Source organism: Sus scrofa, chromosome 1, assembly GCF_000003025.6.
Source record: "Sus scrofa isolate TJ Tabasco breed Duroc chromosome 1, Sscrofa11.1, whole genome shotgun sequence".
Lineage (NCBI taxonomy): Eukaryota > Metazoa > Chordata > Mammalia > Artiodactyla > Suidae > Sus > Sus scrofa.
This window is the reverse complement of record NC_010443.5, coordinates 102,908,393-102,921,126: the sequence shown is the minus strand read 5'-3', so window position 1 is coordinate 102,921,126 and position 12,734 is coordinate 102,908,393. Positions and strand designations below refer to the sequence as shown.

The window sequence follows — 12,734 nt, the reverse complement described above, 5'->3', positions numbered from 1 at the left end:
CATGTGTGTGTGTGTATAATATTGTATTTCTCAATAAAAGTCATCTCATATTCATACAAAAAAACTATTCAACTGAAAAAAATTCACCTCCAGCAATTTTGGAACTCAAACCATTCTGCAGAGAACAATCACTATCCTTCAGAACACTTCATATACTTGGCAAGGTACACATGGCCATTCTGTGAAATGAATGTATCCACAAAGTACAGCAATTATTGAGCATAAAAGTTTAAGGTAGTCTTTTAAAAGTAAACTTACTAGTGGATAATCTGTATATAAAGAGAGATTTTCTTAAAACGCTCTCATATGTTTTATTGGTTGTCTTATCTGAGAGTTATCTTTATTTATAGTTCTGCTGAGCCTTAAATCTGATACTATAAGGAGATGGATGGGGTACTTAACAACATATCTTATATCAATGATATTATTTGGACTTGCCTGGAGAATTTTTCCAAACACCTGACCTAGCAGGGCCGCAGAACCAAAGAAAACTGTTTTTTAAATGGTTTCAACTAAAAACTGATTTACTATGAAATGTGAATTTTATGCCACTTAAAGGCTGAATGAGACTAGAAGCAGAGCCAGCAGGGCTATGGGGAAAAATGAGGCAGACTTACACAGTTATTGGTGGGATTCTGCTTTATCTCTAGGTTCTTTTAGAGTCAGAAATTTCCAAAGTATATTTCCATTCTCCAAATCACCCCTGGCTTAAGGCTGGATTAAGCAAGATGAGAGTTTGCAGAAAGAACATTGGATAAAGTATCAGGAGATACAAATTCTCCCAGAGAGCCTCCCTCGTAGACTGGTAAAGAGAAGGGATATAAAGCGAGTTTGAAGATTCTGGAATGCCAGGGTTGGACGACTGCTTCCTTTGTGCTGGATGACATTTATGCTCTCTTTTTTTTTCTCTTCCAGTTTTATTGAGAGGTAATTGACATATAGTACTGTGTAATTTTAAGGTGTAAAATATAATTACTTGCATACATCATAAAATGATTACTATGAAACAGCAAGTTTAGTGAACATTCATCATCTCATATAGATACGAAATTAAATAAATAGAAAAATACTTTCTTGTGATTAGAACTATTACTCTCTCTTACCAGAGAGTAAATGCCTATGTAATATACATCAGTGCTAATTGTATTCATCATGTTGAACATTACATTCCTAGTATTTATTTATCTTACACCAGAAGTTTGTACCTTTAGACCACTTTCATCCTTTTCTTCCTCCCGCCCCAATGCTCTAGTTTTTAAAGCTACCTTCCTCATCCTAAATCATCATCCTGTGAATATTTTAAACATGTTTTCGTATATTATCTCACTTAAGTAACTTAAGAATTCTTGTAAGTAACGCTATGGAGCTGAGTGCATTATGCATCCCAAAATTATAAGTAGCAATGTTAAGTATGTGAAGTAACAAAAACAAAACCATGTTAAATGGCTCCTATGATCTAGCATAGTTCTAGGTAAATGGGAGTGCCTCATAATTAATTGTTGATCTCATTTTACTCTACATTTGTGTATTGTTCATATGTGCTACTAACATGTGGTAGGCCTAGGAGGTAACAAAGTCCCTCCAGTACATAAATAATTATTTGTTGGAGTTTCTAAGGCTGGCTTATAGAGATTTGAAAGTAGTAACAACAACACAAATGAGAATCTCTAAGGAGTTCTTGGGGGGGATTGAGAGATGACTCAGTGGTAGACTAGGAATAAGGGGGCCAGTCTAATTTATCCTAGATAAAGGGGAGTGTGCATTGTGGATTTTCTCTAATGCATGAAGGTGTTTTAAGGCTAAAAAAGAAGTAGATGTTAGTGGCTTAGAATGTGTTTGCCTTTTTAAGATGGCATAAAAAATCTTCAAGTTATGTATTCCTATTCATATTCACTGTAAGATGGGTCTCTGTAATATTATGAGGGTTGCTTTTGGCATAAATCTGGATTCCAAATGAAAAGAAAAACACCAAAATCCCCCCCCCCAAAAAAAAGCCTGAACATGGAGCTCTGCTATTTTCAAAAGAAAATGGTATTCCCTTGTTCAGAGTCAAATTATTTATACAAATGCAAAATCTGGTAAATTCAAGTAACATTTTGCAGCTCTTGATGTTTTTCTCCCGTGCATTAGAATTGTCTCCTAACACACAATGGTCCTTGTGCTAATTTTAGATTATGAGTTATTAAAATGCTTTGTTTTCCATTTTGTGTCACTGCAGCAGGATGACTTATGACAGTCAAGGAAGACTTTAAAACAATGTATTAAACAACCGACAGTTCATTTTCAATTTCTTACGACCAATGAGAACATCACCTTGTATTTTGCATTCGCTGAAAAGCTGGTCCTCCACCGGACAGTGTAAAGCCGCACTTCGGATGTTTTTTGGTTCTTAGGGACAGAGTTGTCTGCCCAGCTGACCCTCACAGCATCATGGGTAAGAGCCACAGCCTGTACACCTACTGGTGGGAGCATGGGGGTGGAGACATCTGGGACAGAGGTGGGGAAATCATCAAGCAAAGGATAATAATCAACTGGGTCAGTGGGATCTGGGTTTAAAAACCCGCCAAATGAAACAAACAAATAAATACATGAATAAAAGAGTTAAAAAATAAACATCAGTGGCAACACATCACAATGAGTTAAATGCATGGCAATAATGATGAAAGGGAACATGAGAAGAACAGAAAAAAATACAATTAATTCAATCGGAAAACTCATTAGAAACAGTATTGCTATATTACAAAAATAGCTATTTTCTATAATTTACTCATTTCCTTAGAGTGGTTTTTATCAATTTGGCTGTCACTTCCAGTTATATATTTTAAAAGTCCATTTTTTTCCCCTTGAAATGTGGCACATTGCTTCTTAAAAGATCCAATATCGAATTCATCTGTCTTATAACTATACAGAAAACTTAAAACAACATGATAGAAAGGAGTATCCAGTTTATTTTTCTCCTGCAAAGGAACACATGCCTGGCTAATATCTGTTTTGTTGTTTATTTGTTTGTTTTTCTCTTTCTTCTCTAACTTGATTTGGTTTCTCTCTTCATTTTATTATTGCTTAGATTCCATCTGCATAAATACTGTTTAGGCAGGAAAAGGACCTGAGGTCTATGGCAGTCTGTCTATGGCTATGACTGCACGGAGCCAGACTGACCAAGTCCACAGTCCACATGGTTCAATGATGTGATAATCAGGTTTTACATGGTACGTCGTGTGGTTAGATTGAAATTCTTAGAGAAAGTGTACAAGTGTCCATTTTATTCACAATATCACAGAGTAATTTTTTTTTCTTAAATAGCATTTCTATATTCCACATTCCCTGTTCTAAAATTTTAAGTTCCATGGAAACACTTCATATTACTGGGTTGGGAGACAGAATGAACTACCTACAGACTGATGAGATTTCCACTGAGGCACACACATGATCAGAATGTGTATGATGTGTGTGGTTTCATAATATTCTCTAGAAAAATCTTGTGCTTGTTTTTATGATGAGGATATCAGAATGATCGGAGTTTATTTTTGTGGTCATAGTAGAAGTTCCATTTTGAGTCTTTTATGTATTACCTAAGACATTTACATTTTTAAAAAAAATTCCTTTAAATCATAGAGTATGTGTTCTCACTAACAAATGAGATTGGCACTTAGCCTGGGCATATGATGACATTTGAGAAGACAAGATCTACTAAAATGTAGAGCATCTGAAGCAGTTTACATACAGAGCTTATATTTTTAAATGTAGTATAGTGACTACTGGCTGATTTTGATGATTATTTCACATTGTCCACTGAATTTTAGATATCTACCCCTACTCATCACTGTTTTCCAATGAATTATTTAGTAGTTTACTGGGCTGTGGTCTTTGGAGCAAAATATAAAATCTGAAAACAAAAATAGAACAAAAGGAAAGAGAAAAAAATAGTAAGAGAAAGAAAAATGTGTGCTTAAAATTTAATGATAGAGCCCAGCTTTTCATATTTCCTTTGATGTGTCTTTTTATTAAGGGTTGCTTTAAACTTGAATGGATTTATGAAATGATGAGGAGGGAGCAGAAGACATTGCTGCTTCCAGGAAGATCCCCATCAGTTATCAGGCTGGTGCATCAGAGAAACCTTTTTGCTAAACTAAAGCAGGTACTGCCTCATTTCACTTGTTTCTATTCTTAGCTGACTTACCAAGAAGAAGGTTATACACAGGGGAGGACTATGCTCAATTACAAACTCCTTTTAGACCAACTCTTTATGCTACCCTATTTGTTGTTTCTTTGCTTACTCTAATATTGTTGATAAACCTATACTAACTTTATAGTCCTTCAGAGGTACCATATATAAGATTTGGAAAAGTAGCTATTATACTTTAAGAAATGATAATGCTCAATCCTGCTATTTCTGTATTTTAGAATAGTAATATTTTCCATGACTTGAGTTTTTCAGAGTCTCAGTTCCAGAGTGCACCCCTAAATTTCAAGTAATGCTGTTTGTTGGTTTATATCTATGAACTTATGCAGTTCAAAGATGTCTACCCTGGCTAAGTTTTTCCTGCTTTTTTAGAGGAATTCTTTTTTCAGGCATGGCTTGTCATTCTATTTGCCACTTCCTGTATATCTGGGCTAATACAATAGCCACTAGGTACCTGGACAATTTCACTTTAAATTAATTAAAATTCAATAAAATAAAAAATACATTTGTTGTGTTGCACTGGCCAATTTCAGGTGTCTGACAGCCACATGAACCTCAGGCCTACTGTGTTGGATAGAACAGACATACTATGGTATTTCCAACAAAGCAGAGTATAGTAACAGTTAGCAAGCACTGCTCTAAATATATGCCACATTTATTGCTAATTATCTTTCTCTCTCAGGTCAGAAACTAAGTAGTTGAATTAAAAACATTATTTCGCAGCTAAACTTTTTTTTAGTTTTGTTTCTTTATACTACTGGGTGCCTCGTACGGTATTGATTTTCAGTGGTTACATTCAAAAGAGTGAAAAAAGAAAAAAAAACACAAAATATAGATTTAAACCTTTCGCTAAAATGAAAAACTTATTAAATTCTTAATAATTGTTTTGGTAAGAACATAGAGGTTTTCAGTCAATATACTAAAGTTCAAAACAAGCTTAAAAAAAAAAAACCCACATTTTACATTTGGAGTGAACTTCATTTAGACATTGATATAACAATTGAGAGTAAACCAGTTCAAACAACACATCTCATTATGTCCCTGCCTTCTTCCCTTCTCCAGGCTCAAAATATCTTGTTCTTGTAACAGTAAGAAATACAGTTTGGCTTTACAGCAAAAACTGGAACACTTAACCTGCCCATTTGACCTAGTGAAACTTTCTTGGGCTCCAATGCTGATGTTCTCAGGATGAGATGAGGTCCAGAGTGGACCATCATCTATAGATACATCCTCGTCCACGTGGAAAGCACGATGACCTGAGACTGACTCCAGTCTGGTGCATTTACTGCCTCTGATTTTTTATTACTTTATATTGGCCTCTTCCAAGTCTGCTCATGGGAATACTTGGCAGAAGCTGAGAGACAGAGAATGTCTTCTGTGTAGCTCTAGGACATGTTTATGGAGAGCTTCTCCCAGAACTTTAACCTCCGATTCAATTTATTAGTCCTTTGTTCTCCATGATGTGTGAAAACACAAAAAAAAAATAGGTTGGCCACATCTAGCCAGGGATGAAGAAAGGGCTGGGTTTTATTCATCCTCTCCAACCCTTATTGACTTTTCATCAATGAGAAAATCCTTCACGCATTGTTCAACTTTTGGTGTTATTTTATTTCTCAGATCTATGTGGATTAGACAGAACAGGAAAAAAAATTGTCTTATGGATCACTAGCATTTTAGAAACCACTCTGGGAATGCCATATGCTGAGAATTAAAGAATGACAATACATGCTAAGAGAAGAGGAGTTAATAACACCTCAAATGGTTCTTTCTGAACAACTTAATCTTCAGTTTATATGAACTCTACTATCTCTACTACTACTATTTTCTGGTCAAAAATTGATTTTTTGGGTCATCTTAGTGTCCTTTGTTGTAGGTTTTAGTTTTGGTAAGAAAATTAGACCTCTAATAGACTGGCCATGGTACAGTTTTCTTTGGTTTGATTGCAAGCTCAAAGTTACATCAATGAGTTTTTCTATCTTTTAACCTATGCAAGGAATAGTTGGCTTGCTGAATAAACATCAGGGGAAGTACAGACACAGTCAAGGTGGCAGGTATCTCTCAAAGAATGTTTGGCAGAGCAACAGAATAAGGAGAAATGAAAATCCCCAACACTCTCCATTATGGTATCTTGTAATTTCTATCCTGGCCCTATGTTTGCCTCATCTTTCTATATTTAGAGACAACACCTGTGACAGTAAATATTCTGTATGGTAATATTTCTTATTTACCTTTTGGGGGGAGTTATGAGCCCCTTTGATAATATACTATGAGCCATATACTGTCTCCATGGGTAAAATAATATAGTGACGTGTACCCAAGCTTTTGTATATACTACTTCAGGAAGATTATAGATATTGAAGCCAGTAGCCAAAGATTCAAGGAATTTCTGGAATAACATCTCTCCCTTACAAAGAAATCTGGTTGAAATCAGATAAATAAAGTGATAGCATACTCAGAAAACCATTATGTAAAAAATACAGATCTGGTTTACGATCTTCCAGAGAGTCTATGAATTAAGTGTCTTGATTGAGAAAACAAACTCTACAAAGTTCACATAAATACAGGTGGTAGCAGAAGTCACAGGATTCTACTACTTATTTTACGATCATTTATCTCTACATTTCAGGACTCCTACTCAAGCACCCGGTAATTTTCCATGTTCTCTGGTCCTTGCTATCAAATCCTGCTTTTAAGTCCTTTGTTCTCATTAAGTTGAAAATAGCTGATAAGTTGAACAAAGTCTGAGGGTTGTGGGTTTTGAAAGGGGGCAGGGAGTTCCTGCTGTGGCTCAGTGGTTAATGAAACCAACTAGGAACCATGAGGTTGTGGGTTCCATCCTTGGCCTTGCTCAGTGGGTTAAGGATCCAGCATTGCCATGAGCTGTGGTGTAGGTCACAGACATAGCTTGGATCCTGCGTTGGTGTGGCTGTGGTGTAAGCCAGCAGCTGCAGCTCCAATTCGACCTCTAGCCTGGAAAACTCAATAGACCACAAGTGTGGCCCTAAAAAGCCAAAAAAAAAGAAAAAAAAAAGAGGTTAAGGATCAAAGTATTGATTAAAATGATGGAACTCCTAGGTTTTGCTTATAGATTTCAGCTCTAAGGCACTGGAGGCGGTTGTGTGACTTTGAGTCATGTGACTGCCTCATGAAAAAGCCCCACAGAGATGATATTCTATTTTTGGGTAGGTCCAGCCTTATTCACAAATGGTGTCCATAAATGGCTGTGTCTCTCTTCCTTACCCATCACTTTCTCATTTCCTTGAGCCTTTCTTCTCTTCTGTGCTACTTTTAAAATCCAGCTCATGTAACAATTCCTAGAGGTGAAAAGATCTTGGTGCAGCCAATCCTTTTAATGTCCAGAGGTCCTGGGCACAGTTGGGGTGACCTGCTGGCCCACCACAGAAAGAAATCACTGTATGCCTCCACCCAGTCCAAACCAGGCCCAGGAGGTCAGTTTGTCCTGGTCATATCAGCTTGAAGGACTCTCTGCAGAGAAGCAAGTGTCCATTCAGGCACCTGGTGGCCTTTTGGAAGAGACCCTCTTGCCTACTTTGCAAATTTAAGACAAAATGTCTAGGGGAATAAAGAGTGGTATTTGTATGCCAAAACAGGTAGCTACTGGAGAAGAGAAAGAATAAGAAATTCACATTCTCTAAGTCCATGTACTAATGTATAGACTGAATCACTCTCAGTTAATTTTGCTAAAAATTGTGTGTGTGTGCATACATACACATAAGGCTCAGGATATGATTATGTACACTTTTTCTTTGTATTTTGTTTTTGTTTATTTGTTTGTTTTCACCATAACTCAAATACTGACTACTTTCTCACAAGAGGATTAGCTATTTTAGCTTACCTGTTATGGATCTGGTGGTAGCACTTTCATAAAGAGGAACTCCTTCTCCTGCATTGTTAAAAGCTTTTAGGGAAATCACATAATGGGAACTTGACTCTGGAGAAAAACAGAAAGAATATGAATGTGTCGATTTATTTAATGTACCGAAATACTCAGGGTAAACATTTTCCTGGAATCAAATTGAATATAATCAGTCAAGCAAATTGTTGTTTAACAACGAGTGAGTTTGATTCTGGGAAGAATATAGCAGTGGAAGCAATAGAGTTTTTTGATCTTCCTAAATTTTCACATAGAAAGAGACGGAATGGCCAGATAGAAAGCCAAAGGCATTTGGACAATGATGACAAAAGGAGGCGATGAGGTGTATCCCACATCCTAAAATGCAGGTGGATGTGGACAAACCAGCAAGGACCTTAGAACTTGCATTCTATCAGTATCTGTGTAAGAGAAATCAGATGGAAGCCTCAAACCTGAAATTAGGATAACTCTAAAATAACTCTCAGGTAGTCTAGAAAGTGCAGCAGATCAGTTGGAGGACAGTAAATACTTGAAACTAAGTTGCAAAATCTTCTTTCCAAAACAGGGGTCGCACAGGGGACAAACTATTAAGAATATATTTAAAATTAGTTAAGTAGGACAGAAGCAACAGACATGAAAGGAAGAGAAAGTCCAGATCAAAGTAGGAATAGTCATGAAAACTCAGAAAGCAAACTGTCATCATTTTTTGTAGGTATCAGGATTTGGTCCACTTTTCTGCAAATGACTCAGAGAGTATAACTTTGCTGACCACTTTGCCACATATTCATCTATGTTTGTTTTATTTATTTACAACTCTTCAAAAATTTCAAAGCCATTCTGAGTTTAGTTGGGCTCAAACAAAAATAGGACCTGGGCCAGATTTGACCCACAGGACAGAGTTTGCTGAGCCCTGAGCTCTCATCCAAGGAAAACAATAGGAGAGGGAGCTCTGTGTATTTAGAACAGGATGGAAGAAAGTATGAGAAAAAGAATGTGTATGTATTATACATAATATAATAATATATGTGTGACTGTGTATATAATATATATGCAGTCATATATATATGACTGGGTCACTATGATGTACAGCAGAAATTGATGTAATGCTGTAAATCAACTATACTTTAATAAATAAGTTAACTAATTAAAAAAATGTCTAACCTTAAAAAAAAAAGAAAAAGAAAAGCTACTTAAACTGTGTGAATGCAGGTAACATAAATCAGAATTAGAAAAACTCTGGAGTTCCCGTCGTGGCGCAGTGGTTAACGAATCCTGCTAGGAATCATGAGGCTGCGGGTTCGGTCCCTGCCCTTGCTCAGTGGGTTAACATCCTGTGTTGCTGTGAGCTGTGGTGTAGGTTGCAGACGCGGCTCGGGTCCCGCGTTGCTGTGGTTCTGGCGTAGGCCTGTGGCTACAGCTCTGATTCAACCCCTAGCCTGGGAACCTCCATATGCTGCCGGAGCGGCCCAAGAAATAGCAAAAAGACAAAAAAAAAAAAAAGAAAGAAAAACTCAGAGATGAGGTAGCCTAACAAGAGCAAATTCTACAGAAGTAAAGGGGTCATTTTAGAAATGACATATAGCTAGATGAACAAGCAACCAGGAAGAAACAAAACCAAAACAAAAATAAATTAAGAATAAAAAAGAATTCAAGAAAAAGTGACAAATACTAAAGAAGGAATAGCTAACGCTAGGATAATAGTTTTCCTTGAGGAAAAAAAACCAGAGGGGGAACAGAACAAATATATGTGAAAAAAAATATAATTCAAAAAACTTTTGCTGACTTAAAAAAATCTTTTAGGCATGTGGACAAAAAGCATACACGATTTACAAAAGGGAAAATTAGATTATTATCAGACTTTTTGACAGTAACACTTTGTGACAGAAGAAACTGAAGTGATTTATTAGAGATACTCAAGGTAAGGAAAGGTGGTTCAAGGATTTTAAGTCAACAAAAGTTAACTTTAAATATAAAGGGCTCACTAAAACTGTTATCAACATGCAAGTAATCAGCGAATATTGTTCCCCTGATCCCGAGAACTACTAGAAAATGAGCTTTAGACATTTAAAATGACCAGGGGAGAGACTGACCTAAGAGCTAACTGGTGAACAATAAATTTAATGAACTAAGACTAAGTGGGGGTTAAAAGGGAGAGATTTTATTTTGCAAGGCTACAAGTTCTGATATTGGAGGTATATTATAATCATAAGATGAAATTAAGGGAGAATATGAATAGTACATGCAAAAACGTTTCAATAATTATTATTGGTGGTGAGACTGTTATTATTATTATTCTGAGACTAATGGAATATGAGATTGAACAAATGAGTAATCATGAGAAATTCTAATTCTATTGTCCCCTGTGTCCTTGAGAACTAGATTCCTGCTGTGAACAAAAGGACATACAGATGTAAAATAGAAGAGGTTAACTAAAATACTGTGTTCCTAAAATGTAATTGGAAAAATCAGTTTAAACTCAAAAGGTGTTTTATCTTTGCTCTAGTTCTGTCCACTGAAAATGTCCAGAAACACTGACTCAATTATAACAGGAACCCCTAGTACCCAAACTGGGATTTAAAAAACATATATATATTTTTGCACTGTAAGAAACAAGGTCTTCTTGGAGAACTGATTGACTCCTAGTCTGAGGTAGAAAACAGCAATTGGGCCTGAGATGTCTTGACATACCACAAAGAAAGAAAATCATCAAAGACTATTAGGATCATGTCAAATGGAAATCAGCTTGGAAGAGGCTTCCGCAGACCAAAAATCAGGACTATGTGAGCCTCAATAAGTATAAAAGTTGCAAGGAATTGAAACCTAACAAATATACACCAAAGCATGGGTTTGTGAAAGCATTTTAAAGAATAATAAGAGTTGGTTACTTATGTGGTTGACAGAGACCCAAAGTACTATCTTTCAAGTCTGGGTAAAGAGTCAAATATTTATCATGTCTTCCTTGAAAAAAGTCCACCACGGTGTAACCAAACAGTATATGAGGGGGTCATCTCCTTATAATATTATTCCAACTAACTAACAAGAACAAATTAATAAAATTCAAATATTGCCATTTTTCAGCCTCAATGAACAAATAGATTTACTCATTAATTATTCATGATCACTAAGATAAATAGAGATGTCTCGACCTTACATACCTCCTAATGAAAGAACAGATTACACCTTTAGAGTCTTGCCAAAGTGGTTGAACCTACTTAGTCTGATCAAGCTTATGGATCCAAATGCCAGTTATTTTTTTTTCTTTTCTTTCTTATTTATTTATTTATTGTCTTTTTAGGGCTACACCTGCAGCATATGGAAATTCCCAGGCTAGAGGTCAAATCAGAGCTGTAGCTGCCGGCCTATGCCACAGCCATGGCAACACCAGATCCGAGTGGTGTCTGTGACTTACACCACAGCTCACTGCAACGCCGGATCTTTACTTCACTGAGTGGGGCCAGGGATCAAACCTGCATCCTAATGGACACTAATCAGGTTTGTTACTACTGAGCCATGACAGGAACTCCCAAATGCCAGATTGCAAGATGTAGAGCAAAGGCACGCACTGAACTTCAACTTACAATCATTCATGAAATTATACATTTGTTTCACATGGTTTCTGTGTCTGTGTTTTATTTTACAATAAATAATCTTTTAAAATGAATAAATGGATCTCTGACAGTGTCCTTTAAAAACTGATTACCAGTGAGAATGGCCATCATTAACAAGTCAACAAATAATAAATGCTGGAGAGGGTGTGGAGAAAAGGGAACCCTTTGGTGGGAATGTAAATTGGTACAACCACTATGGAAAACAGTATGGAGAAACCTCAGAAAACTAAATATTGAACTACCATATGAGCCAGCAATCCCACTCTGGGGCATATATCCAGACAAAACTTTCATTGAAAAAGACACACACATCCTTATGTTCATTACAGCACTATTCACAATAGAGGAGATATGGAAACAACCTAAATGTCCATCAACAGATAAATGGATTAAGAAGATGTGGTACATATACATAATGGAATGCTACTCATCCGTAAAAAAAGAACAAAATAATGCCATTTGCAGCAACATGGATGGAACTAGAGACTCTCATACTAAGTGAAATAAGTCAGAAAGAGAAAGACAAATACCATAGATATCTCTTATATCTGGAATCTAATATACAGCACAAATGAACCTATCTACAGAAAAGAAACAAACTCATGGACTTGGAGGACAGACTTGTGGTTTCCAAAGGGGAAGGGGAGTGAGTAGGATGGACTAGAAGCCTGGGGGTAGTAGATGCAAACTATTGCATTTGGAGTGGATAAGCAATGAGATCCTGCTGAATAGCACAGGGAACTATATCTAGTCATTTGTGATGAAACATGATGGAGGATGATGTGAGAAGGAGGATAATGTGAGGAAAAGTGTGTGTGTGTGTGTGTGTGTGTGTATGTGTGACTGGATCACTTTGCTGTACAGCAGAAAATGACAGAACATCATAAGTCAACTATAATAGAAAAAAATGCAAATCTTAAAAAAAGAGAACTGATCAGGTTGATTTTTCTTCATGACATTTTTATGTGACCTAAGTATAAGTGTTAAAGGTTTTGACATTCCAAACCACAAAGATACAAGAACCACCACATAGAAAGAATAAAATGAAATTAAATTTAATGTAGTCTAT

At 36.3% G+C, this 12,734-nt stretch overlaps 1 protein-coding gene across 6 annotated transcripts in view; it reads right to left on the bottom strand.

Annotated features, from left to right (window-relative positions):
• DCC (DCC netrin 1 receptor) overlaps positions 1-12,734 on the bottom strand; it is a 1,568,393-nt gene that overhangs the window by 165,895 nt on the left and 1,389,764 nt on the right. For 5 of the 6 annotated variants that reach the window (XM_021073445.1, XM_021073448.1, XM_021073456.1 and 2 more), the window contains 2 exons: positions 8,040-8,135; positions 2,314-2,546 (listed from right to left, as the gene is read on the bottom strand). In XM_021073445.1, coding sequence (XP_020929104.1) covers positions 2,314-2,546; positions 8,040-8,135 — 329 coding nt within the window. The remainder of the gene's footprint in view (positions 1-2,313; positions 2,547-8,039; positions 8,136-12,734) is intronic. The other variant, XM_021073463.1, reaches the window with a different exon arrangement.